Consider the following 27,335-nt stretch of genomic DNA (forward strand, 5'->3'; position numbering starts at 1 on the left):
GCGGCTGTCCACAATGCCAACAGGAATGGCACTGTTCCTGAGAACCTCCTGCAGCATTGCCACAACCTCCTCCGTCAGATCCCAGCAGGAGCACCCACACATTCTGGGAGACTCACTCGACTGCAAAACTCTCCCAGTAACTCCGGGTGTGAGACATGGGAGCAGGAGTGGACCATTCAGCCCCTCAACTCCGCTCCGCATTCACTACGATCCAGGTTTGGCCTTATATTTCCATCCCATTTTCCCACTCTCGCCTCATCGCCCTCAATTCCCGGAGATGGGTGGAGCCGACCTCTGCCTTTCCCCAAATCAGCTGAAGTAAACGTGGAGATAGGACATCCCAGCAGGGAGGAACAGGGGACCCGGGGGTGGGGGGTCAGAGTAAATTATTATAGTCTGATGCTCTGGGAAAACATAAAGCAGCAGACAGTGTAACAATAAATCAAAACACAGTAAAATATTCATAATATTCCCGTCTTTAATTGCACACAGAGTCGGTGAGGAGGGATTTCTCTACGAGTTGTGTTTCGTGATTGCGACCCCACCCTGCTGGATGCATTTGGATTAGACAATTTTCCCCGTTTATTTGTGTGGCTCCTGGGCGGAAGGATTCTGGTTTCGCCCGGTCTAATCCTTTCTTGTAAATTTCCCTGTGTGCGATTGGGGGATTGAATTCACCGCCCAGGATTAGAGCTGGTGGTAGAGGGGGAGCGGGAGGTGGAGAGGGTGTCACTGCGGTGGGCACGTGGCAGTCAGCACTCCTGTCCCGCCCGCACCCCGGGCCCGAATCGGAGTTCAGTAACCTCTGCTGGAAGAGACAGCAGCTTTGGACTGGGTTATGATGCCACCCAATGCCAAATAGCTCGGCAATGGCTGAGCGGGTGGCCAGCAGGGCAAAGGACTGATGTGGCATCTGGTGCACACAGATAATGATATTAATCTTCATTATAATAATTATAATCGCTTATTGTCACAAGGAGGCTTCAATGAAGTTACTGTGACAAGCCCCTAGTTGCCACATTCCGGTGCCTGTTCGGGGAGGCCGGTACGGGAATTGAACCGCGCTGCTGGCATTGTTCTGCATTACAAGCCAGCTGTTTAGCCCACTGTGCTAAACCAACCCCATTAGTGTCACAAGTAGGTTTACATTAACACTGCAATGAGGTTACTGTGAAAAGCCCCTAGTCGCCACATTCCGCCGCCTGTTCGGGTCACAGAGGGAGAATTCAGAATGTCCAATTCACCTAACAGCACGTCTCTCGGGACTTGTGGGAGGAAACCGGAGCACCCGGAGGAAACCCGCGCAGACACGGGGAGAACGTGCAGACTCCGCGCAGACAGCGACCCAGCTGGGAATCGAACCCGGGACCCTGGCGCTGTGAAGCCACAGTGCTAACCGCTGTGCTACCCTGCCACCCGGCACCCTCCACCCCAGGGCAAAAGGTGAAAACACAGAAAACGCCAGCCAGTCCTCCGAAGGCGAGTGCTTCCACACCCCAGGGAGCAAAGGTATGGACACAGGGTGGGCTTGTGTCGGGGATGCAGGGTAAGTTCCAGAAACCGCTCCCATTGAATGGAATACACCAGCCACGAGTTAGCTTTCCTGTGTGGGGGTTGGGATGGTCACCAAGCAGACGCGATCAGAAGCAGCCTTTGCCACTGAAAATCAGGCAACTGGTGGACCCCTGCAGTACCGGCCTTCGACCACCAGGGGGCAGCAACAGGCCTCAGTGCTATCGCTCCCTATGGGTGGGGATCAGGTAGTGCAGCACAACACTCAGACAGGGGAGAGATTCAGCTTTGTGTTATGGCAAGATCCCGAGGGGGGGGGGGGGGGGGGGGGGGGAGGGGTTAACGTCTCAAATGCCAAATGCATCCAAATCACCAACACCCTTCCCCCTCACCCCCCACACACACAATAAACCCCCCCCCCCCCCACTACTCCCCACCCAGACCATCAGAAGAGAAGCAAGACCGAGATCACCCATTCCCTCGTCCAATCAGGATGCTGTCAGCTTGGTGGGATCCAGGTGTTGGATAGCAGACCTCTCATCCAATCGCTGGTCGAGGGATCAGGTTTGTTTTGAAGTGCGTGATCGGAAGAGGACATTGCGAGTTGTTACCAACACCCAATCCCGTAGCATTCCTCCGTTACAGCACATCCCAATCACAGGAGGATTCTTTTCTGCTGATAATAATAACAATCGCTTATTGTCACAAGTAGGCTTCAAATGAAGTTACTGTGAAAAGCCCCTCGTCGCCACATTCCGGCGCCTGTTCGGGGAGGCCGGTACGGGAATCGAACCGTGCTGCTGGCCTTGATCTGCATTGCAGCCAGCGGTTTAGCCCACTGTGCTAAACCAGCCCCATAATTGATTGAAAAGCCAAAAAAAAAACAAAAGCTCACGCAGGTTCAACCAATCTGATATCGCCGAAAATAATAACATACTATTGTTTTTACACTTGTAAGTTTTTGATGCACTTGCAGTCAAAGGGTTATAATCTTTAGTCAGCTAACCGCCCACACGCCAGGTGAACCTTTGGAGATGGGCAGCCGGTTGGAAAAGAGCCCCACAGTAGATTGGAGGAGGACGGCCAGGTGGCGAAGGAGCGTCAATCACTTTCAAAGCTGTGACATTGAAAATCCCGATGCAGGAAATCCGAGCCAGGCAACTTGAGCCCGTTCTTGTTCACACACCAGCACAGACCCCGTCGTTTCCCTTTCGATGGCTTGCACTGTAAATAGAGATCAATTTAAAACTCATCGTTAATCCCCGAGGGAACGTCAAGCTAGGTGGCGAGCATTGTCCCAGTGCGGAGGCCTGCACCCCCAGGTGAAAGTCCAACAGGTTTGTTTCGAATCACTAGCTTTCGGAGCGTAGCTCCTTCCCTCAGGTGTCCCAGTGAGCCACAGTGAGCCCAGGAGGGTCAGAGCACGGGGGGGAGGAGGCCAGTGAACTCCTCGAGCTTTGTACACAGCATGCATGCCCAGAGGACAGCGGTAGATTCGCGGGTAGGTGGTGCGGTTGAGCGGACAGAGAAGTGCGAACGGAAACATTTTTCAGAAGAGGGATCAGGTTGAACAAGTTCTAAAACACAGGGGCCTGAGGGTGGTAGGGCAGCTGGAGAAAGTGATTGAAGCAGTATACGGGACCCATGGCTTTGTAAATAGAGGCACAGAGTACAATAACAAGGGCATTCGGATAAACCTTTCTCAGCTGCAGCACTGCACCCACCCATGAGGCACGAGGAAAGGTGTGAAAGCATTGGAGAGAGTGCAGGAAAGGCCCACGCGAATGGTCCCTGCAGGGAGTGACTGATCCATTCAATGAATGGAGACAGATTGGAGACAGATTCCGGGCAGGAGAATCCTCAGTCATGTGGACAGATCGGAAAGTCTGGGATTGTTCTCCTTGAGGATGAGAAGGTTGATCGAGGTGTTCAACATCATGACGGGCCTGGGCAGAGTAGAGAGAGAGAAACTGTTCCCATTGGTGGGCGGATCGCGAATCCGAGGACACTGATTTAAGGTATTCGGCAAAAGAAGTGAAAGTGTGCAAGAGGAGCTTTTTCACAACGAGGGGTTTAGTTTGGAAAGCATGGCCTCAGAGTGCTGGATGCATAAAATTTCAAAGGGGGATTGAATTAACACCTCCAGGAGAATCAATATAGTGTTAGGGGGAAAGGACAGGGGACTGTATTGACAGTCAGAGAGTACAGGTCCACAGGTCACTGAAAGGGGCAACACAGGTGGAGAAGGTCGTCAAGAAGGCATACGGCATGCTTGCCTTCATTGGCCGGGGCATTGAGTATAAGAATTGGCAAGTCATGTTGCAGCTGTATAGAACCTTAGTTAGGCCACACTTGGAGTATAGTGTTCAATTCTGGTCGCCACACTACCAGAAGGATGTGGAGGCTTTAGAGAGGGTGCAGAAGAGATTTACCAGAATGTTGCCTGGTATGGAGGGCATAAGCTATGAGGAGCGGTTAAATAAACTTGGTTTGTTCTCACTGGAACGACGGAGGTTAAGGGGCGACCTGATAGAGGTCTACAAAATTATGAGGGGCATAGACAGAGTGGATAGTCAGAGACTTTTTCCCAGGGTAGAGGGGTCAATTACTAGGGGGCATAGGTTTAAGGTGAGAGGGGCAAGGTTTAGAGTAGATTTACGAGGCAAGTATTTTACACAGAGGGCAGTGGGTGCCTGGAACTCGCTACCGGAGGAGGTGGTGGAAGCAGGGACGATAGTGACATTTAAGGGGCATCTTGACAAATACATGAATAGGATGGGAATAGAGGGATACGGACCCAGGAAGTGTAGAAGATTTTAGTTTAGACGGGCAGCATGGTCAGCACGGGCTTGGAGGGCCGAAGGGCCTGTTCCTGTGCTGTACATTTCTTTGTTCTTAGTGACATTAACTACATTTCCCGTGCACAGAGCTGGTACAGGCATGGAGGGTTGAATGGCCTCCTTAGAAACTACAATCATTCTGTGATTCCAGGGGGAGAATTACCATAGAATTTACAGTGCAGAAGGAGGCCATTCGGCCCATCGAGTCTGCGCCTGCCCTTAGAAAGAGCACCCTACCCAAGTCATCACCTCCACCCGATCCCCGTAACCCAGTAACATGACCTAATCTTTTTGGACACTAAGGGCAATTTATCATGGCCAATCCACCTATCCCGCTTGTCTTTGGACTGTGGGAGGAAACCGGAGCACCCGGAGGAAACTCACGCAGACACGGAGAGGACGTGCAGACTCCGCACAGACAGTGATCCAGGCCGGGAATCGAACCTGGGACCATGGAGCTGTGAAGCAACTGTGCTATCCACTGTGCTACAGTGCTGTCCACTTTAAGCTTTAAGCCTTGGAAGAAGAGGATGGCAGACTTCGCATCACTTTTAATCAATGAAACATTTTAAGATAGTTCTTGGGATTGACACAGGGCTATGGGGAGAGAGTGGGACAGTGGGATTAGTCTGGGGATTGATACAGGGCTAAGGGGAGTGAGCGGGGCAGTGAGATTAGTTTGGGATTGATACAGGGCTATGGGGAGAGAGTTGGGCAGTGGGATTAGTCTGGGGATTGATACAGGGCTATGGGGAGAGAGCGGGGCAGGGGGATTAGTTTGGGGATTGATACAGGGCTATGGGGAGTGAGTGGGGCAGTGAGATTAGTTTGGGATTGATACAGGGCTATGGGGAGAGAGTGGGACAGTGGGATTAGTTTGGGGATGGATACAGGGCTATGGGGAGAGAGTGAGGCAGTGGGATTAGTCTGGGGATTGATACAGGGCTATGGGGAGAGAGCGGGGCAGGGGGATTAGTTTGGGGATTGATACAGCGCTATGGGGAGTGAGTGGGGCAGTGAGCTTAGTTTGGGATTGATTCAGGGCTATGGGGAGAGAGTGGGGCAGTGAGATTAGTTTGGGATTGATACAGGGCTAAGGGGAGTGAGCGGGGCAGGGGGATTAGTTTGGGGATTGATACAGGGCTATGGGGAGAGAGAGGGGCAGTGGGATTGGTTTGGGATTGATACAGGGCTATGGGGAGAGAGTGGGACAGTGGGATTAGTTTGGGATTGATACAGGGCGATGGGGAGAGAGAGGGACAGTGGGATTAGTTTGGGGATTGATACAGGGCTATGGGGAGAGAGCAGGGCAGTGGGATTAGTTTGGGATTGACACAGGGCTATGGGGAGAGAGCGGGGCAGTGGGTTTAGTTTGGGATTGATACAGGGCTATGGGGAGAGAGTGGGACAGTGGGATTAGTTTGGGGATTCATACAGGGCTATGGGGAGAGAGTGGGGCAGTGAGATTAGTTTGGGATTGATACAGGGCTATGGGGAGTGAGCGGGGCAGTGAGATTAGTTTGGGATTGATACAGGGCTAAGGGGAGTGAGCGGGTCAGGGGGATTAGTTTGGGGATTGATACAGGGCTATGGGGAGAGAGTGGGACAGTGGGATTAGTTTGGGGATTGATACAGAGCTATGGGGAGAGAGTGGGGCAGTGAGATTAGTTTGGGATTGATACCGGGCGATGGGGAGAGAGCAGGGCAGTGGGATTAGTTTGGGATTGACACAGGGCTATGGGGAGAGAGCGGGGCAGTGGGTTTAGTTTGGGGATTGATACAGGGCTATGGGGAGACAGTGGGGCAGTGAGAATAGTTTGGGATTGATACAGGGGTATGGGGAGGGAGTGGGGCAGTGGGATTAGTTTGGGGATTGATACTGGGCTGTGGGGAGAGAGTGGGGCAGTGACATTAGTTTGGGATTGATACAGGGCTATGGGGAGAGAGTGGGGCAGTGGGATTAGTCTGGGATTGATACAGGGCAATGGGGAGAGAGTTGGACAATGGGATTAGTTTGGGGATTGATACAGGGCTATGGGGAGAGAGTGGGGCAGTGAGATTAGTTTGGGATTGACACAGGGCTACGGGGAGAGAGTGGGGCAGTGGGATTAGTTTGGGATTGACACAGGGCTATGGGCAGAGAGCGGGGCAGTGGGATTAGTTTGGGGATTGATACAGGGCAATGGGGAGAGGGTGGGGCAGTGAGATTAGTTTGGGATTGATACAGGGCTATGGGGAGAGAGTGGGACAGTGGGATTAGTCTGGGATTGATACAGGGCTATGGGGAGAGAGTGGATCAGTGGGATTAGTTTGGGATTGATGCAGGCCTATGGGGAGAGAGTGGGGCAGTGGGATTAGTTTGGGATTGATACAGGGCTATGGGAAGAGAGCGGGGCAGTGGGATTAGTTTGGGATTGATACAGGGCTATGGGGAGAGAGTGGGACAGTGAGATTAGTTTGGGATTGATACAGGGCTATGGGGAGAGAGTGGGGCAGTGGGATTAGTTTGGGATTGATACAGGGCTATGGGGAGAGAGTGGGGCAGTGGTATTAGTTTCGGATTGATACAGGGCTATGGGGAGAGAGTGGGGCAGTGAGATTAGTTTGGGATTGATACAGGGCTATGGGGAGAGAGCGGGGCAGTGGGATTATTTTGGGATTGATACAGGGCTATGGGGAGAGAGTGGGGCAGTGGGATTAGTTTGGGATTGATACAGGGCTATGGGGAGAGAGCGGGGCAGTGGGATTAGTTTGGGATTGATACAGGGCTATGGGGAGAGAGCGGGGCAGTGGGATTAGTTTGGGATTGATACAGGGCTATGGGGAGAGAGTGGGGCAGTGAGATTAGTTTGGGATTGATACAGGGCTATGGGGAGAGAGTGGGGCAGTGGGATTAGTTTGGGATTGATACAGGGCTATGGGGAGAGAGTGGGGCAGTGAGATGAGTTTGGGATTGATACAGGGCTTTGGAGAGAGAGTGGGGCACTGGGAGTATTTTGGGATTGATACAGGGTTTATGGGGAGAGCGTGGGGCAGTGGGATTAGTTTGGGATTGATACAGGGCTATGGGGAGAGAGTGGGGCAGTGTGATTAGTTTGGGATTGATACAGGGCTATGGGGAGAGAGCGGGGCAGTGGGATTAGTTTGGGGATTGATACAGGGCTATGGGGAGAGAGCGGGGCAGTGGGATTAGTTTGGGGTTTGATACAGGGCTATGGGGAGAGAGCGGGGCAGTGGGATTAGTTTGGGATTGATACAGGGCTATGGGGAGAGAGCGGGGCAGTGGGATTAGTTTGGGGATTAGTTTGGGATTGATACAGGGCTACGGGGAGAGAGTGGCGCAGTGGGATTAGTTTGGGATTGATACAGGGCTATGGGGAGAGAGGGGGGCAGTGGGATTAGTTTGGGGATTGATACAGGGCTATGGGTAGAGAACGGGGCAGTGGGATTAGTTTGGGATTGATACAGGGCTATGGGGAGAGAGTGGGGCAGTGAGATTAATTTGGGATTGATACAGGGCTATGGGGAGAGAGTGGGGCAGTGAGATTAGTTTGGGATTGATACAGGGCTATGGGGAGAGAGGGGGTCAGTGGGATTAGTTTGGGATTGATACAGGGCTAGGGGAGAGAGTGGGGCAGTGGGATTAGTTTGGGATTGATACAGGGCTATGGGGAGAGAGTGGGGCAGTGAGATTAGTTTGGGAATGATACAGGGCTTTGGGGGGAGAGTGGGGCACTGGGAGTATTTTGGGATTGATACAGGGTTTATGGGGAGAGCGTGGGACAGTGGGATTAGTTTGGGATTGATACAGGGCTATGGGGAGAGATTGGGGCAGTGTGATTAGTTTGGGATTGATACAGGGCTATGGGGAGAGAGTGGGGCAGTGGGATTAGTTTGGGGATTGATACAGGGCTATGGGGAGAGAGCGGGGCAGTGGGATTAGTTTGGGATTGATACAGGGCTATGGGGAGAGAGTGGGGCAGTGAGATTAATTTGGGATTGATACAGGGCTATGGGGAGAGAGTGGGGCAGTGAGATTAGTTTGGGATTGATACAGGGCTATGGGGAGAGAGTGGGGCAGTGGGATTAGTTTGGGATTGAGACAGGGCTATGGGGAGAGAGTGGGGCAGTGGGATTAGTGTGGGGATTGATACAGGGCTATGGGAGAGAGTGGGGCAGTGGGATTAGTTTGGGATTGATACAGGGCTATGGGGAGAGAGGGGGGCAGTGGGATTAGTTTGGGATTGATACAGGGCTAGGGGAGAGAGTGGGGCAGTGGGATTAGTTTGGGATTGATACAGGGCTATGGGAGAGAGTGGGGCAGTGAGATTAGTTTGGGATTGATACAGGGCTTTGGGGGGAGAGTGGGGCACTGGGAGTATTTTGGGATTGATACAGGGTTTATGGGGAGAGCGTGGGGCAGTGGGATTAGTTTGGGATTGATACAGGGCTATGGGGAGAGATTGGGGCAGTGTGATTAGTTTGGGATTGATACAGGGCTATGGGGAGAGAGTGGGGCAGTGGGATTAGTTTGGGGATTGATACAGGGCTATGGGGAGAGAGCGGGGCAGTGAGATTAGTTTGGGGATTGATACAAGGCTATGGGGAGGGAGCGGGGCAGTGGGATTAGTTTGGGATTGATACAAGGCTATGGGGAGGGAGCGGGGCAGTGGGATTAGTTTGGGATTGATACAGGGCTATGGGGAGAGAGCGGGGCAGTGGGATTAGTTTGGGGATTAGTTTGGGATTGATACAGGGCTACGGGGAGAGAGTGGCGCAGTGGGATTAGTTTGGGATTGATACAGTGCTATGGGGAGAGCGGGGGGCAGTGGGATTAGTTTGGGGATTGATACAGGGCTATGGGTAGAGAACGGGGCAGTGGGATTAGTTTGGGATTGATACAGGGCTATGGGGAGAGAGTGGGGCAGTGAGATTAATTTGGGATTGATACAGGGCTATGGGGAGAGAGTGGGGCAGTGAGATTAGTTTGGGATTGATACAGGGCTATGGGGAGAGAGTGGGGCAGTGGGATTAGTTTGGGATTGAGACAGGGCTATGGGGAGAGAGTGGGGCAGTGGGATTTGTGTGGGGATTGATACAGGGCTATGGGAGAGAGTGGGGCAGTGGGATTAGTTTGGGATTGATACAGGGCTATGGGGAGAGAGGGGGGCAGTGGGATTAGTTTGGGATTGATACAGGGCTAGGGGAGAGAGTGGGGCAGTGGGATTAGTTTGGGATTGATACAGGGCTATGGGGAGAGAGTGGGGCAGTGAGATTAGTTTGGGATTGATACAGGGCTTTGGGGGGAGAGTGGGGCACTGGGAGTATTTTGGGATTGATACAGGGTTTATGGGGAGAGCGTGGGGCAGTGGGATTAGTTTGGGATTGATACAGGGCTATGGGGAGAGATTGGGGCAGTGTGATTAGTTTGGGATTGATACAGGGCTATGGGGAGAGAGTGGGGCAGTGGGATTAGTTTGGAGATTGATACAGGGCTATGGGGAGAGAGCGGGGCAGTGGGATTAGTTTGGGATTGATACAGGGCTATGGGGAGAGAGTGGGGCAGTGAGATTAATTTGGGATTGATACAGGGCTATGGGGAGAGAGTGGGGCAGTGAGATTAGTTTGGGATTGATACAGGGCTATGGGGAGAGAGTGGGGCAGTGGGATTAGTTTGGGATTGAGACAGGGCTATGGGGAGAGAGTGGGGCAGTGGGATTAGTGTGGGGATTGATACAGGGCTATGGGAGAGAGTGGGGCAGTGGGATTAGTTTGGGATTGATACAGGGCTATGGGGAGAGAGGGGGGCAGTGGGATTAGTTTGGGATTGATACAGGGCTAGGGGAGAGAGTGGGGCAGTGGGATTAGTTTGGGATTGATACAGGGCTATGGGGAGAGAGTGGGGCAGTGAGATTAGTTTGGGATTGATACAGGGCTTTGGGGGGAGAGTGGGGCACTGGGAGTATTTTGGGATTGATACAGGGTTTATGGGGAGAGCGTGGGGCAGTGGGATTAGTTTGGGATTGATACAGGGCGATGGGGAGAGATTGGGGCAGTGTGATTAGTTTGGGATTGATACAGGGCTATGGGGAGAGAGTGGGGCAGTGGGATTAGTTTGGGGATTGATACAGGTCTATGGGGAGAGAGCGGGGCAGTGAGATTAGTTTAGGGATTGATACAAGGCTATGGGGAGGGAGCGGGGCAGTGGGATTAGTTTGGGATTGATACAGGGCTATGGGGAGAGAGCGGGACAGTGGGATTAGTTTGGGGATTAGTTTGGGATTGATACAGGGCTACGGGGAGAGAGTGGCGCAGTGGGATTAGTTAGGGATTGATACAGGGCTATGGGGAGAGAGCGGGGCAGTGGGATTAGTTTGGGGATTGATACAGGGCTATGGGTAGAGAACGGGGCAGTGGGATTAGTTTGGGATTGATACAGGTCTATGGGGAGAGAGTGGGGCAGTGAGATTAATTTGGGATTGATACAGGGCTCTGGGGAGAGAGTGGGGCAGTGAGATTAGTTTGGGATTGATACAGGGCTATGGGGAGAGAGTGGGGCAGTGGGATTAGTTTGGGATTGAGACAGGACTATGGGGAGAGAGTGGGGCAGTGGGATTAGTGTGGGGATTGATACAGGGCTTTGGGAGAGAGTGGGGCAGTGGGATTAGTGTGGGGATTGATACAGGGCTATGTGAAGGGAGCGGGGCAGTGGGATTAGTTTGGGATTGATACAGGGCTATGGGGAGAGAGTGGAGCAGTGGGATTAGTTTGGGATTGATACAGGGCTATGGGGAGAGAGCGGGACAGTGGGATTGGTTTGAGGTTTGATACAGGGCTAAGTGGAGAGAGTGGGGCACTGGGATTAGTTTGGGATTGATATAGGGCTATGGGGAGAGAGTGGGACAGTGGGATTAATTTGGGATTGATACAGGGCTATGGGGAGAGAGTGGGGCAGTTGGATTAGTTTGGGATTGATACAGGGCTATGGGGAGAGAACGCGGCAGTGGGATTAGTTTATGGATTGATACAGGGCTATGGAGAGAGAGCGGGACAGTGGGATTAGTTTGAGGATTGATACAGGGCTATGGGGAGAGAGCGATGCAGTGGGATTAGTTTAGGGATTGATACAGGGCCATGGGGAGAGAGTGGGTCAGTGGGATTAGTTTGTGATTGATACAGGGCTATGGGGAGAGAGTGGGGCAGTGGGGTTAGTCTGGGGATTGATACAGGGCTATGGGGAGAGAGTGGGGCAGTGGGGTTAGTCTGGGGATTGACACATGGCTATGGGGAGAGAGTGGGGCAGTGAGATTAGTCTGGGATTGATACAGAGCTATGGGGAGAGAGTGGGGCAGTGGGATTAGTCTGGTATTGATACAGGGCTATGGGGAGAGAGTTGGAAAATGGGATTAGTTTGGGGATTGATACAGGGCTATGGGGAGAGAGTGGGGCAGTGAGATTAGTTTGGGATTGACACAGGGCTACGGGGAGAGAGTGGGGCAGTGGGATTAGTTTGGGATTGACACAGGGCTATGGGGAGAGAGCGGGGCAGTGGGATTAGTTTGGGATTGACACAGGGCTATGGGGAGAGAGCGGGGCAGTGGGATTAGTTTGGGGATTGATATAGGGCAATGGGGAGAGGGTGGGGCAGTGAGATTAGTTTGGGATTGATACAGGGCTATGGGGAGAGAGTGGGGCAGTTGGATTAGTTTGGGATTGATACAGGGCTATGGGGAGAGAGCGGGGCAGTGGGATTAGTTTGGGATTGATACAGGGCTATGGGGAGAGAGTGGGACAGTGAGATTAGTTTGGGATTGATACGGGGCTATGGGGAGAGAGTGGGGCAGTGGGCTTAGTTTGGGGATGGATACAGGGCTATGGGGAGAGAGTGGGGCAGTGGGATTAGTTTGGGGATTGATACAGGGCTATGGGGAGAGAATGGGGCAGTGGGATTAGTTTGGGGATTGATACAGGGCTATGGGGAGAGAGTAGGGCAGTGGGATTAGTTTGGGATTGATACAGGGCTATGGGGAGAGGCCGGGGCAGTGGGATTAGTTTGGGGATTGATACAGGGCTATGGGGAGAGAGTGGGGCAGTGGGATTAGTCTGGGGATTGATACAGGGCTATGGGGAGAGAATGGGACAGTGGGAATAGTTTGGGATTGATACAGGGCTATGGGGAGAGAGTGGAACAGTGGGATTAGTCTGGGGATTGACACAGGGCTATGGTGGGAGAGTGGGGGCAGTGGGATTAGTTTGGGGATTGATACAGGGCTATGGGGAGAGAGGGGGGCAGTGGGATTAGTTTGGGATTGATACAGGGCTATGGGGAGAGAGGGGGGCAGTGGGATTAGTTTGGGGATTGACACAGGGCTATGGGTAGAGAACGGGGCAGTGGGATTAGTTTGGGATTGATACAGGGCTATGGGGAGAGAGTGGGGCAGTGAGATTAATTAGGGATTGATACAGGGCTTTGGGGAGAGAGTGGGGCAGTGAGATTAGTTTGGGATTGATACAGGGCTATGGAGAGAGAGTGGGGCAGTGGGATTAGTTTGGGATTGAGACAGGGCTATGTGACGGGAGCGGAGCAGTGGGATTAGTTTGGGATTGATACAGGGCTATGGGGAGAGAGTGGGACAGTGGGATTATTTTGGGATTGATACAGGGCTATGGGGAGAGAGTGGGGCAGTGGGATTAGTTTGGGATTCATACAGGGCTATGGGGAGAGAACGCGGCAGTGGGATTAGTTTAGGGATTGATACGGGGCTATGGGGAGAGAGCGGGACAGTGGGATTAGTTTGGGGATGGATCCAGGGCTATGGGGAGAGAGCGATGCAGTGGGATTATTTTGGGATTGATACAGGGCCATGGGGAGAGAGTGGGTCAGTGGGATTAGTTTGTGATTGATACAGGGCTATGAGGAGAGAGTGGGGCAGTGGGATTAGTCTGGGGATTGACACAGGGCTATGGGGAGAGAGTGAGGCAGTGAGATTAGTCTGGGGATTGATACAGGTCTATGGGGAGAGAGTGGGGCAGTGAGATTAGTCTGGGATTGATACAGGGCTATGGGGAAGAGAGTGGGGCAGTGAGATTAGTCTGGGATTGATACAGGTCTATGGGGAGAGAGCGGGGCAGTGAGATTAGTCGGGGGATTGATACAGGGCTATGGGGAGAGAGTGGGGCAGTGGGATAAGTTTGGGGATTCATACAGGGCTATGGGGAGAGAGTGGGGCAGTGGGATTAGATTGGGGATGGATACAGGGCTATGGGGAGAGAGCGATGCAGTGGGATGAGTTTGGGGATTGATACAGGGCTATGGGGAGAGAGTGGGGCAGTGGGATTAGTTTGGGATTGATACAGGGCTATGGGGAGAGAGTGGGGCAGTGGAATTAGTTTGGGGTTGATACAGGGCTATCGGGAGAGAGTGGGGCAGTGGGATTAGTTTGGGATTGATACAGGGCTATGGGGATAGAGCGGGGCAGTGGGATTAGTTTGGGGATTGATACAGGGCTATGGGGCAGAGAGTGGGACAGTGGGAATAGTCTGGGGATTGATACAAGGCTATGGGGAGAGAGTGGGGCAGTGGGGTTAGTTTGGGGATGGACACAGGGCTATGGGGAGTGAGCGGGACAGTGGGATTAGTTTGGGGATTGATACAGGGCTATGGGGAGAGAGTGGGGCAGAGGGAATAGTTGGGGATTGATACAGGGCTATGGGGAGAGAGTGGAACAGTGGGATTATTTGGGATTGATACAGGGCTATGGGGAGAGAGTGGGACAGTGGGATTAGGTTGGGGATGGATACAGGGCTATGGGGAGAGAGTGGGACAGTGGGATTAGTTTGGGATTGATACAGGGCTATGGGGAGAGAGTGGGACTGTGGGATTAGTTTGGGATTGATACAGGGCTATCGGGAGAGAGTGGAACAGTGGGATTAGTTTGGGGATGGATACAGGATTATGGGGAGGGAGTGAGTCAGTGGGATAAGTCTGGGGATTGATACAGGGCTATGGGGAGGGAGTGGGGCAGTGGGATTAGTTTGGGATTGATACAGGGCTATGGGGAGAGAGCGATGCAGTGGGATTAGCCTGGGGATTGATACAGGGCTATGGGGAGACAGCGATGCAGTGGGATTAGTTTGGGGATGGATACAGGGCTACGGGGAGAGAGTGGGGCAGTGGGATTAGTTTGGGTTTGATCCAGGTCTATGGGGCGAGAGTGGAACAGTGGGATTATTTGGGATTGATACAGGGCTATGGGGAGAGAGTGGGACAGTGGGATTAGTTTGGGGATGGATACAGGGCTATGGGGAGAGAGTGGGGCAGTGGGATTAGTTTGGGGATGGATACAGGGCTATGGGGAGAGAATGGGGCAGTGGGATTAGTTTGGGGATTGATACAGGGCTATGGGGAGACAGTGGGGCAGTGGGATTAGTCTGGGGATTGATACAGGGCTATGGGGAGAGAGTGGGGCAGTGGGATTAGTTTGGGGATGGATACAGGGCTATGGGGAGAGAGCGGGTCAGTGTGATTAGTTTGGGATTGATACAGGGCTATGGGGAGAGAGTGGAGCAGTGGGATTAGTTTGGGGATTGATACAGGGCTATGTGGAGAGAGTGGGGCAGTGAGATTAGTCTGGGGATTGACACAGGGCTATGGGGAGAGAGTGGGGCAGTGAGATTAGTCTGGGGATTGTTACAGGGCTATGGGGAGAGAGTGGGGCAGTGAGATTAGTCTGGGATTGATACAGGGCTATGGGGAGAGAGTGGGGCAGTGAGATTAGTCTGGGATTGATACAGGTCTATGTGGAGAGATCGGGGCAGTGAGATTAGTCTGGGGATTGATACAGGGCTATGGGGAGAGAGTGGGGCAGAGGGAATAGTTGGGGATTGATACAGGGCTATGGGGAGAGAGTGGAACAGTGGGATTATTTGGGATTGATACAGGGCTATGGGGAGAGAGTGGGACAGTGGGATTAGTTTGGGGATGGACACAGGGCTATGGGGAGAGAGTGGAGCAGTGGGATTAGTCTGGGGATTGATACAGGGCTATGGGGAGAGAGTGGAGCAGTGGGATTAGTCTGGGGATTGATACAGGGCTATGGGGAGAGAGTGGGGCAGTGGGATTAGCCTGTGGAATGATACAGGGCTATGGGGAGAGAGCGATGCAGTGCGATTAGTTTGTGGAAGGATACAGGGCTATGGGGAGAGAGTGGGGCAGTGGGATTAGTTTGGGTTTGATCCAGGGCTATGGGGCGAGAGTGGAACAGTGGGATTATTTGGGATTGATACAGGGCTATGGGGAGAGAGTGGGACAGTGGGATTAGTTTGGGGATGGATACAGGGCTATGGGGAGAGAGTGAGGCAGTGGGATTAGTCTGGGGATTGATACAGGGCTATGGGGAGAGAGTGGGGCAGTGGGATTAGTTTGGGGATTGATACAGGGCTATGGGGAGAGAATGGGACAGTGGGATTAGTTTGGGGATTGATACAGGGCTATGGGGAGAGAGTGGGGCAGTGGGATTAGTCTGGGGATTGATCCAGGGCTATGGGGAGAGAGTGGGGCAGTGGGATTAGTTTGGGGATGGATACAGGGCTATGGGGAGAGAGTGGGGCAGTGGGATTAGTTTAGGGATTGATACAGGGCTATGGAGAGAGAGTGGGGCAGTGGGATTAGTCTGGGGATTGATACAGGGCTATGGGGAGAGAGTGGGACAGTGGGATTAGTTTGGGATTGATACAGGGCTATGGGGAGAGAGTGGGACAGTGGGATTAGTTTGGGATTGATACAGGGCTATGGGGAGAGAGGGGAACAGTGGGATTAGTTTGGGGATGGATACAGGATTATGGGGAGAGAGTGAGTCAGTGGGATTAGTCTGGGGATTGATACAGGGCTATGGGGAGGGAGTGGGGCAGTGGGATTAGTTTGGGATTGATACAGGGCTATGGGGAGAGAGCGATGCAGTGGGATTAGCCTAGGGATTGATACAGGGCTATGGGGAGAGAGCGATGCAGTGGGATTAGTTTGGGGATGGATACAGGGCTATGGGGAGAGAGTGGGGCTGTGGGATCAGTTTGGGTTTGATCCAGGGCTATGGGGCGAGAGTGGAACAGTGGGATTATTTGGGATTGATACAGGGATATGGGGAGAGAGTGGGACAGTGGGATTAGTTTGGGGATGGATACAGGGCTATGGGTAGAGAGTGGGGCAGTGGGATTAGTTTGGGGGTGGATACAGGGCTATGGGGAGAGAGCGTTGCAGTGGGATTAGTCTGGGGATTGATACAGGGCTATGGGGAGAGAGTGGGGCAGTGGGATTAGTTTGGGGGTGGATACAGGGCTATGGGGAGAGAGTGGGGCAGTGGGATTAGTTTGGGGATTGATACAGGGCTATGGGGAGAGAATGGGGCAGTGGGATTAGTTTGGGGATTGTTACAGGGCTAAGGGGAGAGAGTGGGGCAGTGGGATTAGTCTGGGGATTGATACAGGGCTATGGGGAGAGAGTGGGGCAGTGGGATTAGTTTGGGGATGGATACAGGGCTATGGGGAGAGAGTGGGGCAGTGGTATTAGTTTAGGGATTGATACAGGGCTATGAGGAGAGAGTGGGGCAGTGGGATTAGTCTGGGGATTGATACAGGGCTATGGGGAGAGAGTGGGGCAGTGGGATTAGTTTGGGGATGGATACAGGGCTATGGGGAGAGAGCGGGGTAGTGGGGTTAGTTTAGGATTGATACAGGGCTATGGGGAGAGAGTGGAGCAGTGGGATTAGTTTGGGGATTGATACAGTGCTATGGGGAGAGAGTGGGGCAGTGGGGTTAGTCTGGGGATTGACACAGGGCTATGGGGAGATAGTGGGGCAGTGAGATTAGTCTGGGGATTGATGTAGGGCTATGGGGAGAGAGTGGGGCAGTGAGATTAGTCTGGGATTGATACAGGGCTATGGGGAGAGAGTGGGGCAGTGAGATTAGTCTGGGATTGATACAGGTCTATTGTGAGAGAGTGGGACAGTGGGATTAGTTTGGGATTGATACAGGGCTATGGGGAGAGAGGGGAACAGTGGGATTAGTTTGGGGATGGATACAGGATTATGGGGAGAGAGTGGGGCAGTGGGATTAGTCTGGGGATTGATACAGGGCTATGGGGAGGGAGTGGGGCAGTGGGATTAGTTTGGGATTGATACAGGGCTATGGGGAGAGAGCGATGCAGTGGGATTAGCCTAGGGATTGATACAGGGCTATGGGGAGAGAGCGATGCAGTGGGATTAGTTTGGGGATGGATACAGGGCTATGGGGAGAGAGTGGGGCTGTGGGATTAGTTTGGGTTTGATCCAGGGCTATGGGGCGAGAGTGGAACAGTGGGATTATTTGGGATTGATACAGGGATATGGGGAGAGAGTGGGACAGTGGGATTAGTTTGGGGATGGATACAGGGCTATGGGTAGAGAGTGAGGCAGTGGGATTAGTATGGGGATTGATACAGGGCTATGGGGAGAGAGTGGGGCAGCGGGATTAGTTTGGGGGTGGATACAGGGCTATGGGGAGAGAGTGGCGCAGTGGGATTAGTTTGGGGATTGATACAGGGCTAAGGGGAGAGAGTGGGGCAGTGGGATTAGTTTGGGGATTGTTACAGGGCTAAGGGGAGAGAGTGGGGCAGTGGGATTAGTCTGGGGATTGATACAGGGCTATGGGGAGAGAGTGGGGCAGTGGGATTAGTTTGGGGATGGATACAGGGCTATGGGGAGATAGTGGGGCAGTGGTATTAGTTTAGGGATTGATACAGGGCTATGAGGAGAGAGTGGGGCAGTGGGATTAGTCTGGGGATTGATACAGGGCTATGGGGAGAGAGTGGGGCAGTGGGATTAGTTTGGGGATGGATACAGGGCTATGGGGAGAGAGCGGGGTAGTGGGGTTAGTTTGGGATTGATACAGGGCTATGGGGAGAGAGTGGAGCTGTGGGATTAGTTTGGGGATTGATACAGTGCTATGGGGACAGAGTTGGGCAGTGGGGTTAGTCTGGGGATTGACACAGGGCTATGGGGAGATAGTGGGGCAGTGAGATTAGTCTGGGGATTGATATAGGGCTATGGGGAGAGAGTGGGGCAGTGAGATTAGTCTGGGATTGATACAGGGCTATGGGGAGAGAGTGGGGCAGTGAGATTAGTCTGGGATTGATACAGGTCTATGGGGAGAGAGCGGGGCAGTGAGATTAGTCTGGGGATTGATACAGGGCTATGGGGAGAGAGTGGGGCAGTGGGATTAGTTTGGTGATTGATACAGGGCCATGGAGAGAGAGAGGGGCAGTGGGATTAGTTTGGGGATTGATACAGGGCTATGGGGAAAGAGTGGGACAGTGGGATTTGTTTGGGATTGATACAGGGCTATGGGGAGAGAGTGGGGCAGTGGGATTAGTTTGGGATTGATACAGGGCTATGGGGAGAGGGTGGGGCAGTCGGATTAGTTTGGGGATTGATACAGGGCTATGGGGAGAGAGTGGGGCAGTGGGATTAGTCTGGGGATTGATACAGGGCTATGGGGAGAGAATGGAACAGTGGGATTAGTCTGGGGATTGACACAGGGCTATGGTGGGAGAGTGGGGGCAGTGGGATTAGTTTGGGGATTGATACAGGGCTATGGGGAGAGAGCGGGGCAGTGGGATTAGTTTGGGATTGATACAGGGCTATGGGGCCAGAGTGGAACAGTGGGTTTAGTCTGGGGATTGATACAGGGCTATGGGGAGAGAGCGGGACAGTGGGATTAATCTGGGGATTGATACAGGGCTATGGGGAGAGAGTGGGACAGTGGGATTCGTTTGGGATTGATACAGGGCTATGTGGAGAGTGTGGGGCAGTGGGATTAGTTTGGGATTGATACAGGGCTATGGGGAGAGAGCGGGGCAGTGGGATTAGTTTGGGATTGATACAGGCCTATGGGGAGAGAGCGGGGCAGTGGGATTAGTTTGGGTTTGATACAGGGCTATGGGGAGAGTGTGGGGCAGTGGGATTAGTTTGGGATTGATACAGGGCTATGGGGAGAGAGCGGGGCAGTGGGATTAGTTTGGGATTGATACAGGGCTATGGGGAGAGTGTGGGGCAGTGGGATTAGGTTGGGATTGATACAAGGCTATGGGGAGAGTGTGGGGCAGTGGGATTAGTTTGGGATTGATACAGGGCTATGGGGAGAGAGCGGGGCAGTGGGATTAGTTTGGGATTGATACAGGGCTATGGGGAGAGAGTGGGGCAGTGGGATTAGTTTGGGGATTGATACAGGGCTATGGGGAGAGAGTGGGACAGTGGAATTAGTCTGGGGATTGATACAGGGCTATGGGGAGAGAACGGGACAGTGGGATTAATCTGGGATTGTGGGGTAGATCAGGACAATGATGGGCTATATAGCCTTCTCTGTGCCCCATTCAATGAAACCGTTTTTGGGAGCTGTAGAGGTTTGCACGTACCTGTTTCCTCTTGTACAAGCCCTTGCGATCACAATTTGGGATGTAAACCTCTTGTGGACTCAGGTAAGCAGCTTTTTTCAGATTCTGCATCACAACCTCCATCTGCCTGCGACATGGACCCTGTACATCAAACCGTAAATCAGTGACCTCCTCAGCGGAGACATAACCGTTCCAGAATATTCCATCGCCTATCACCTGATTTCCAGGCAGCCTCAACTGATCTGTGTGAGATTCTGTTCCACGCGGAGCTCCCTAACCCTCTTCAAAGCAAAATCTGGGGCGAAATTCTCCGATATCGGCGCGATGTCCGCCGACCGGCGCCAAAAACAGCCCAAATTAGTCCGGCATCGCGCCGCCCCAAAGGTGCGGAATCCTCCACATCTTGAGCGGCCGAGCCCTCACCTTGAGGGGCTAGGCCCGCGCCGGACTGATTTCCGCCCCGCCAGCTGGCGCGGAAATGGCATTGCCGGGCGGCGCATGCGCGGGGGCGTCAGCGGTCGCTCACGGCATCCCCGCGCATGCGCAGTGAAGGGGGTCTCTTCCGCCTCCGTCATGGTGCAGACCGTGGCAAAGGCGGAAGGAAAAGAGAATCCTGCCCCTTATCTTTCCCGTCCTTCCTCCCAGATGTCTTTATCCACCTTCCCCTTGAAAGTATCAAAGTCATTGGGTTCGATTCCGGCTTGGGTCACTGTCTGTGCGGAGTCTGCACATCCTCCCCGTGTGTGCGTGGGTTCCTCCGGGTGCTCCGGTTTCCTCCCACAGTCCAAAGATGTGCAGGTTAGGTGGGTCGGCCGTGATAAATTGCCCTCAGTGTCCAAAATTGCCCTTAGTGTTGGGTGGGGTTACTGGGTTATGGGGATAGGGTGGAGGTGTTGACCTTGGGTAGGGTGCTCTTTCCAAGAGCCGGTGCAGACTCGATGGGCCGAATGGCCTCCTTCTGCACTGTAAATTCTATGATAAGAAATGTGAGTGATACATTTTGAGGAGTAGCAATATAGGGCGAAATTCTCTGGAAACGGCGCAATGTCCGCCGACTGGCGCCCAAAACGGCGCAAATCAGACGGGCATCGTGCCGCCCCAAAGATGCGGAATGCTCCGCATCTTTGGGGGCCGAGCCCCAACCTTAAGGGGCTAGGTCGGCGCCGGACGAATTTCCGCCCCGCCAGCTGGCGGAAAAGGCCTTTGGTGCCCCGCCAGCTGGCGCGGAAATGTCATCTCCGGGCATGGCATGCGCGGGAGCGTTAACGGCCGCTGACGGCATTCCCGCGCATGCGCAGTGGAGGGAGTCTCTTCCGCCTCCGCCATGGTGGAGACCGTGACGAAGGTAGAAGGGAAAGAGTGCCCCCACGGCACAGGCCTGCCCGCGGATCGGTGGGCCCCGATCGCGGGCCAGGCCAACGTGGGGGCACCCCCTGGGGCCAGATCGCCCCGCGTCCCCCCCAGGACCCCGGATCCCGCCCGCGCTGCCTTGTCCCGCCGGTAAGGTAGGTGGTTTAATTTACGCTGGCAGGACAGGCATTTTAGCGGCGGGACTTCGGCCCATCCGGGCCGGAGAATCGCGGGGGGGCCCGCCAACCGGCGCGGCGCGATTCCCGCCCCCGCCGAATATCCGGTGCCGGAGACTTCGGCAACCGGCGGGGGCGGGATTCACGCCAGCCCCCGGCGATTCTCCCACCCGGCGGGGGGTCGGAGAATCTCGCCCATAGACTTAATGGAATAATCTAAAAGTGGGCTGGGGAACAGGGGGAGCTGGGGGTGAATGTATCCAAATCATCAAAGATAGGGGAATAAATGGGAGTCTGTTTAAAACTGATATGGAATTCACTGCTTCGTTATTAGAGGGCTACAGTACACAAAGTCAGGAAGTTATACTTGACAATATCATACTAGTTTATATTTATACTTTATAAATCTCTGGTTAGACACCAGCTGTCGGGGTCTGTCCAATCCTGAGCTTCACAGATGAGAGTTAATTGGGATTTAAATTCAGGAAGGGTTTTGATAGAGTTAATAAGGAGAATCTGTTTGCAGTAACAGGAGGGGGTCAGCCAGAGGGACACAGATTAAAGAGACTCAGTAAAGGAACCAGTGTGGGAGAGGAGAACGTTTCCCCCCAGCCAGTTGTTGTGATGGGGAAGGTGCCGCCTGAAACGGCGGAGGAAGCAGGAACTTTCCAAAGGGGAATCCGAGCCAGGCTCTGGGGAGAGGGGGGGTGGGGACTAATTGATTAGCTGCATCACAGAGCTAGCACAGAGACAATGGGCCGAATGGCTGGATGAGACAATGAAGAAGGGAAGGAGGGTTTGGTCGGACAGTGACTGCTCTGTGTGGGGTTTGGTCGGACAGTGACTGCTCTGTGTGGGGTTTGGTTGGGCAGAGACTGCTCTGTGTGGGGTTTGGTCGGACAGTGACTGCTCTGTGTGGGGTTTGGTCGGACAGTGACTGCTCTGTGTGGGGTTTGGTTGGACAGTGACTGCTCTGTGTGGGGTTTGGTCGGACAGTGACTGCTCTGTGTGGGGTTTGGTTGGACAGTGACTGCTCTGTGTGGGGTTTGGTTGGACAGTGACTGCTCTGTGTGGGGTTGGGTTGGGCAGAGACTGCTCTGTGTGGGGTTGGGTCGGACAGTGACTGCTCTGTGTGGGGTTTGGTCGGACAGTGACTGCTCTGTGTGGGGTTTGGTCGGACAGTGACTGCTCTGTGTGGGGTTTGGTCGGACAGTGACTGCTCTGTGTGGGGTTTGGTTGGACAGTGACTGCTCTGTGTGGGGTTTGGTCGGACAGTGACTGCTCTGTGTGGGGTTGGGTCGGACAGTGACTGCTCTGTGTGGGGTTTGGTCGGACAGTGACTGCTCTGTGTGGGGTTTGGTTGGACAGTGACTGCTCTGTGTGGGGTTTGGTTGGACAGTGACTGCTCTGTGTGGGGTTGGGTCGGACAGTGACTGCTCTGTGTGGGGTGTGGTTGGACAGTGACTGCTCTGTGTGGGGTTTGGTCGGACAGTGACTGCTCTGTGTGGGGTTGGGTCGGACAGTGACTGCTCTGTGTGGGGTTTGGTTGGACAGTGACTGCTCTGTGTGGGGTTTGGTTGGACAGTGACTGCTCTGTGTGGGGTTTGGTCGGACAGTGACTGCTCTGTGTGGGGTTTGGTCGGACAGTGACTGCTCTGTGTGGGGTTTGGTCGGACAGTGACTGCTCTGTGTGGGGTGTGGTTGGACAGTGACTGCTCTGTGTGGGGTTTGGTTGGACAGTGACTGCTCTGTGTGGGGTTTGGTCGGACAGTGACTGCTCTGTGTGGGGTGTGGTTGGACAGTGACTGCTCTGTGTGGGGTTTGGTTGGACAGTGACTGCTCTGTGTGGGGTTTGGTTGGACAGTGACTGCTCTGTGTGGGGTTTGGTTGGACAGTGACTGCTCTGTGTGGGGTTTGGTCGGACAGTGACTGTTCTGTGTGGGGTTTGGTTGGACAGTGACTGCTCTGTGTGGGGTTTGGTTGGACAGTGACTGCTCTGTGTGGGGTTTGGTCGGACAGTGACTGCTCTGTGTGGGGTTGGGTCGGACAGTGACTGCTCTGTGTGGGGTTTGGTTGGACAGTGACTGCTCTGTGTGGGGTTTGGTCGGACAGTGACTGCTCTGTGTGGGGTTGGGTCGGACAGTGACTGCTCTGTGTGGGGTTGGGTCGGACAGTGACTGCTCTGTGTGGGGTTTGGTTGGACAGTGACTGCTCTGTGTGGGGTTTGGTTGGACAGTGACTGCTCTGTGTGGGGTGTGGTTGGGCAGTGACTGCTCTGTGTGGGGTTTGGTCGGACAGTGACTGCTCTGTGTGGGGTTTGGTCGGACAGTGACTGCTCTGTGTGGGGTTTGGTCGGACAGTGACTGCTCTGTGTGGGGTTTGGTCGACAGTGACTGCTCTGTGTGGGGTTTGGTCGGACAGTGACTGCTCTGTGTGGGGTTTGGTCGGACAGTGACTGCTCTGTGTGGGGTTTGGTCGGACAGTGACTGCTCTGTGTGGGGTTTGGTCGACAGTGACTGCTCTGTGTGGGGTTTGGTCGGACAGTGACTGCTCTGTGTGGGGTGTGGTTGGGCAGTGACTGCTCTGTGTGGGGTTTGGTCGGACAGTGACTGCTCTGTGTGGGGTTGGGTCGGACAGTGACTGCTCTGTGTGGGGTTTGGTTGGACAGTGACTGCTCTGTGTGGGGTTTGGTCGGACAGTGACTGCTCTGTGTGGGGTGTGGTTGGACAGTGACTGCTCTGTGTGGGGTTTGGTTGGACAGTGACTGCTCTGTGTGGGGTTTGGTCGGACAGTGACTGCTCTGTGTGGGGTGTGGTTGGACAGTGACTGCTCTGTGTGGGGTTTGGTTGGACAGTGACTGCTCTGTGTGGGGTTTGGTTGGACAGTGACTGCTCTGTGTGGGGTTTGGTTGGACAGTGACTGCTCTGTGTGGGGTTTGGTCGGACAGTGACTGTTCTGTGTGGGGTTTGGTTGGACAGTGACTGCTCTGTGTGGGGTTTGGTTGGACAGTGACTGCTCTGTGTGGGGTTTGGTCGGACAGTGACTGCTCTGTGTGGGGTTGGGTCGGACAGTGACTGCTCTGTGTGGGGTTTGGTTGGACAGTGACTGCTCTGTGTGGGGTTTGGTCGGACAGTGACTGCTCTGTGTGGGGTTGGGTCGGACAGTGACTGCTCTGTGTGGGGTTTGGTCGGACAGTGACTGCTCTGTGTGGGGTTTGGTTGGACAGTGTCTGCTCTGTGTGGGGTTTGGTTGGACAGTGACTGCTCTGTGTGGGGTTTGGTTGGACAGTGACTGCTCTGTGTGGGGTTTGGTCGGACAGTGACTGCTCTGTGTGGGGTTTGGTCGGACAGTGACTGCTCTGTGTGGGGTTTGGTCGGACAGTGACTGCTCTGTGTGGGGTTTGGTCGGACAGTGACTGCTCTGTGTGGGGTTTGGTCGGACAGTGACTGCTCTGTGTGGGGTTTGGTCGGACAGTGACTGCTCTGTGTGGGGTTTGGTCGGACAGTGACTGCTCTGTGTGGGGTTTGGTCGGACAGTGACTGCTCTGTGTGGGGTTGGGTCGGACAGTGACTGCTCTGTGTGGGGTTGGGTCGGACAGTGACTGCTCTGTGTGGGGTTTGGTCGGACAGTGACTGCTCTGTGTGGGGTTTGGTCGGACAGTGACTGCTCTGTGTGGGGTGTGGTTGGGCAGTGACTGCTCTGTGTGGGGTTTGGTTGGACAGTGACTGCTCTGTGTGGGGTTGGGTCGGACAGTGACTGCTCTGTGTGGGGTGTGGTTGGACAGTGACTGCTCTGTGTGGGGTTTGGTCGGACAGTGACTGCTCTGTGTGGGGTTTGGTCGGACAGTGACTGCTCTGTGTGGGGTTTGGTCGGACAGTGACTGCTCTGTGTGGGGTTTGGTCGGACAGTGACTGCTCTGTGTGGGGTTGGGTCGGACAGTGACTGCTCTGTGTGGGGTTTGGTTGGACAGTGACTGCTCTGTGTGGGGTTTGGTTGGGCAGTGACTGCTCTGTGTGGGGTGTGGTTGGGCAGAGATACCACTCACCACACTGACTTACCAATTCCGATTCCTGTTTGTGGCCAGGCAGCCGTCGGTCATGTGATGTGTTCCCAGAGGATGGGATAATCTTGGAGATACGCAGCCTGTTCTGCCGATCCTTCTTCAATGCCTCCACCTTGTGGTTGGACAGGCGACTATGCTTTTTGGGCAGTGGTTTGGAACTGTAACCTTCCTCAGCCGTATCCATAGAGATCGATTTCTCAGCCTCCGGAGATTCCCTCTCTGAAACACAACAGAAAAAACAAAATTGAAATTATCCATTGTACTGTCACAGGGTCAGTATTGAGGGAGTGCTACACTAACCCCATCAAACACTCCCAGGACAGGTACAGCACGGGGTTAGATACAGAGTAAAGCTCCCTCTACACTGTCCCCATCAAACACTCCCAGGACAGGTACAGCACGGGGTTAGATACAGAGTAAAGCTCCCTCTACACTGCCCCCATCAAACACTTCCAGGACAGGTACAGCACGGGGTTAGATACAGAGTAAAGCTCCCTCTACACTGCCCCCATCAAACACTCCCAGGACAGGTACAGCACGGGGTTAGATACAGAGTAAAGTTCCCTCTACACTGCCCCCATCAAACACTCCCAGGACAGGTACGGCACGGGGTTAGATACAGTGTAAAGCTCCCTCTACACTGCCCCCATCAAACACTTCCAGGACAGGTACAGCACGGGGTTAGATACAGAGTAAAGCTCCCTCTACACTGCCCCCATCAAACACTCCCAGGACAGGTACAGCACGGGGTTAGATACAGAGTAAAGCTCCCTCTACACTGTCCCCATCAAACACTCCCAAGTTAAGAACAAATTAAGTCGATATTGTCAATGTACATTTTAGGGAATTATAGAATTTACAGTGCAGGAGGCCATTCGGCCCATCAAGTCGGCGCTGGCCCTTTGAAAGAGCACCCTACTTACGCCCATACCTCCAGCCCATCCCAGTAACCCCACCTAACATTTTTGGAGACTAAGGGGCAATTTATCCTGGTCAATCCACCTAACCTGCACATCTTTGGACTGTGGGAGGAAACCGGAGCACCCGGAGGAAACCCACGCAGACACGGGGAGAACGTGCAGACTCCGCACAGACAGTGACCCCAGGCCGGAATTGAAGTCGGGACCCTGGAGCTGTGAGGCAGCAGTGCTAACCATTGTGCCGCCCTGGTCCCTGGAGCTGTGAGGCAGCAGTGCTAACCACTGTGTCACCCTGCCGCCCTGGTCCCTGGAGCTGTGAGGCAGCAGTGCTAACCACTGCGGCACCGGTGATGCCGCAAATTTCCGTTTTCTACAATCTGTACATCATTACGGCGATGTCTGCCTGTTCCTGATTTTAATCTACCCCCTCCCCCGTTGATGAGTGGACCGTCTGTGTTGCGTAGTTTGTGAGATTGTATGAGGGGAGTCTGGAGGTCACTTTATTCCTGCTCTCCCCCCACATCTGTCCGTCCCCCACCATCCCCAGCCCTGTCCCCCAGTGCGAAGCTCGACCATCAGACCAACATTCAGCCGTCCTTGTCACCTGCAGACTGGTGAAATGTAAACCACTCATTGAGTTAAACAAACAGGTCTTCCTGCACTCTGACCCCCCCCCAAACCCGTCCAACTGGCTGATTGAGGCCATCATGCTGGACTTCGAATCTCGACGTATATTCATCCCCTCCCTCGCCCCACAATATAGAACACACAGTGCAGAAGGAGGCTTCACAACACTTTGACCGTCTGCGGCTCCAGCTCTTCCTCGATGATTTGAACCGCTACACTGTTGGCCGATGTGCTTGCGGCCCCTGAGCTCCAGGATTCCTTCCCCAAAGCTCATTATCCACCACCCTCTCCTCTGTTTACAAACCTTCACCTTTAACCCATGTCTTGATCCACCTGACCCAATGTTGCTTTACGAGGCTGAGTGTGTGCTGATGGTGGCAAGCAGTTGGGATGTTTCAGAATGTGAAATGGGCCTGTCTCAAT

General features: G+C 53.8%; 1 protein-coding gene across 1 annotated transcript in view; it reads right to left on the minus strand.

Moving 5' to 3' along the window:
* Nucleotides 1-1,947: 1,947 nt before the first annotated feature.
* Nucleotides 1,948-27,335, minus strand: part of igfbp5b (insulin-like growth factor binding protein 5b) — a 59,715-nt gene continuing 34,327 nt past the window's right edge. Inside the window, exons 2-4 of the mRNA XM_072468519.1 lie at nt 25,361-25,584; nt 19,798-19,917; nt 1,948-2,736 (exon numbers count right to left, since the gene is read on the minus strand). Coding sequence (XP_072324620.1) covers nt 2,614-2,736; nt 19,798-19,917; nt 25,361-25,584 — 467 coding nt within the window. The 3' untranslated portion in view covers nt 1,948-2,613. The remainder of the gene's footprint in view (nt 2,737-19,797; nt 19,918-25,360; nt 25,585-27,335) is intronic.

This window comes from Scyliorhinus torazame, chromosome 2, assembly GCF_047496885.1.
Source record: "Scyliorhinus torazame isolate Kashiwa2021f chromosome 2, sScyTor2.1, whole genome shotgun sequence".
NCBI lineage: Eukaryota > Metazoa > Chordata > Chondrichthyes > Carcharhiniformes > Scyliorhinidae > Scyliorhinus > Scyliorhinus torazame.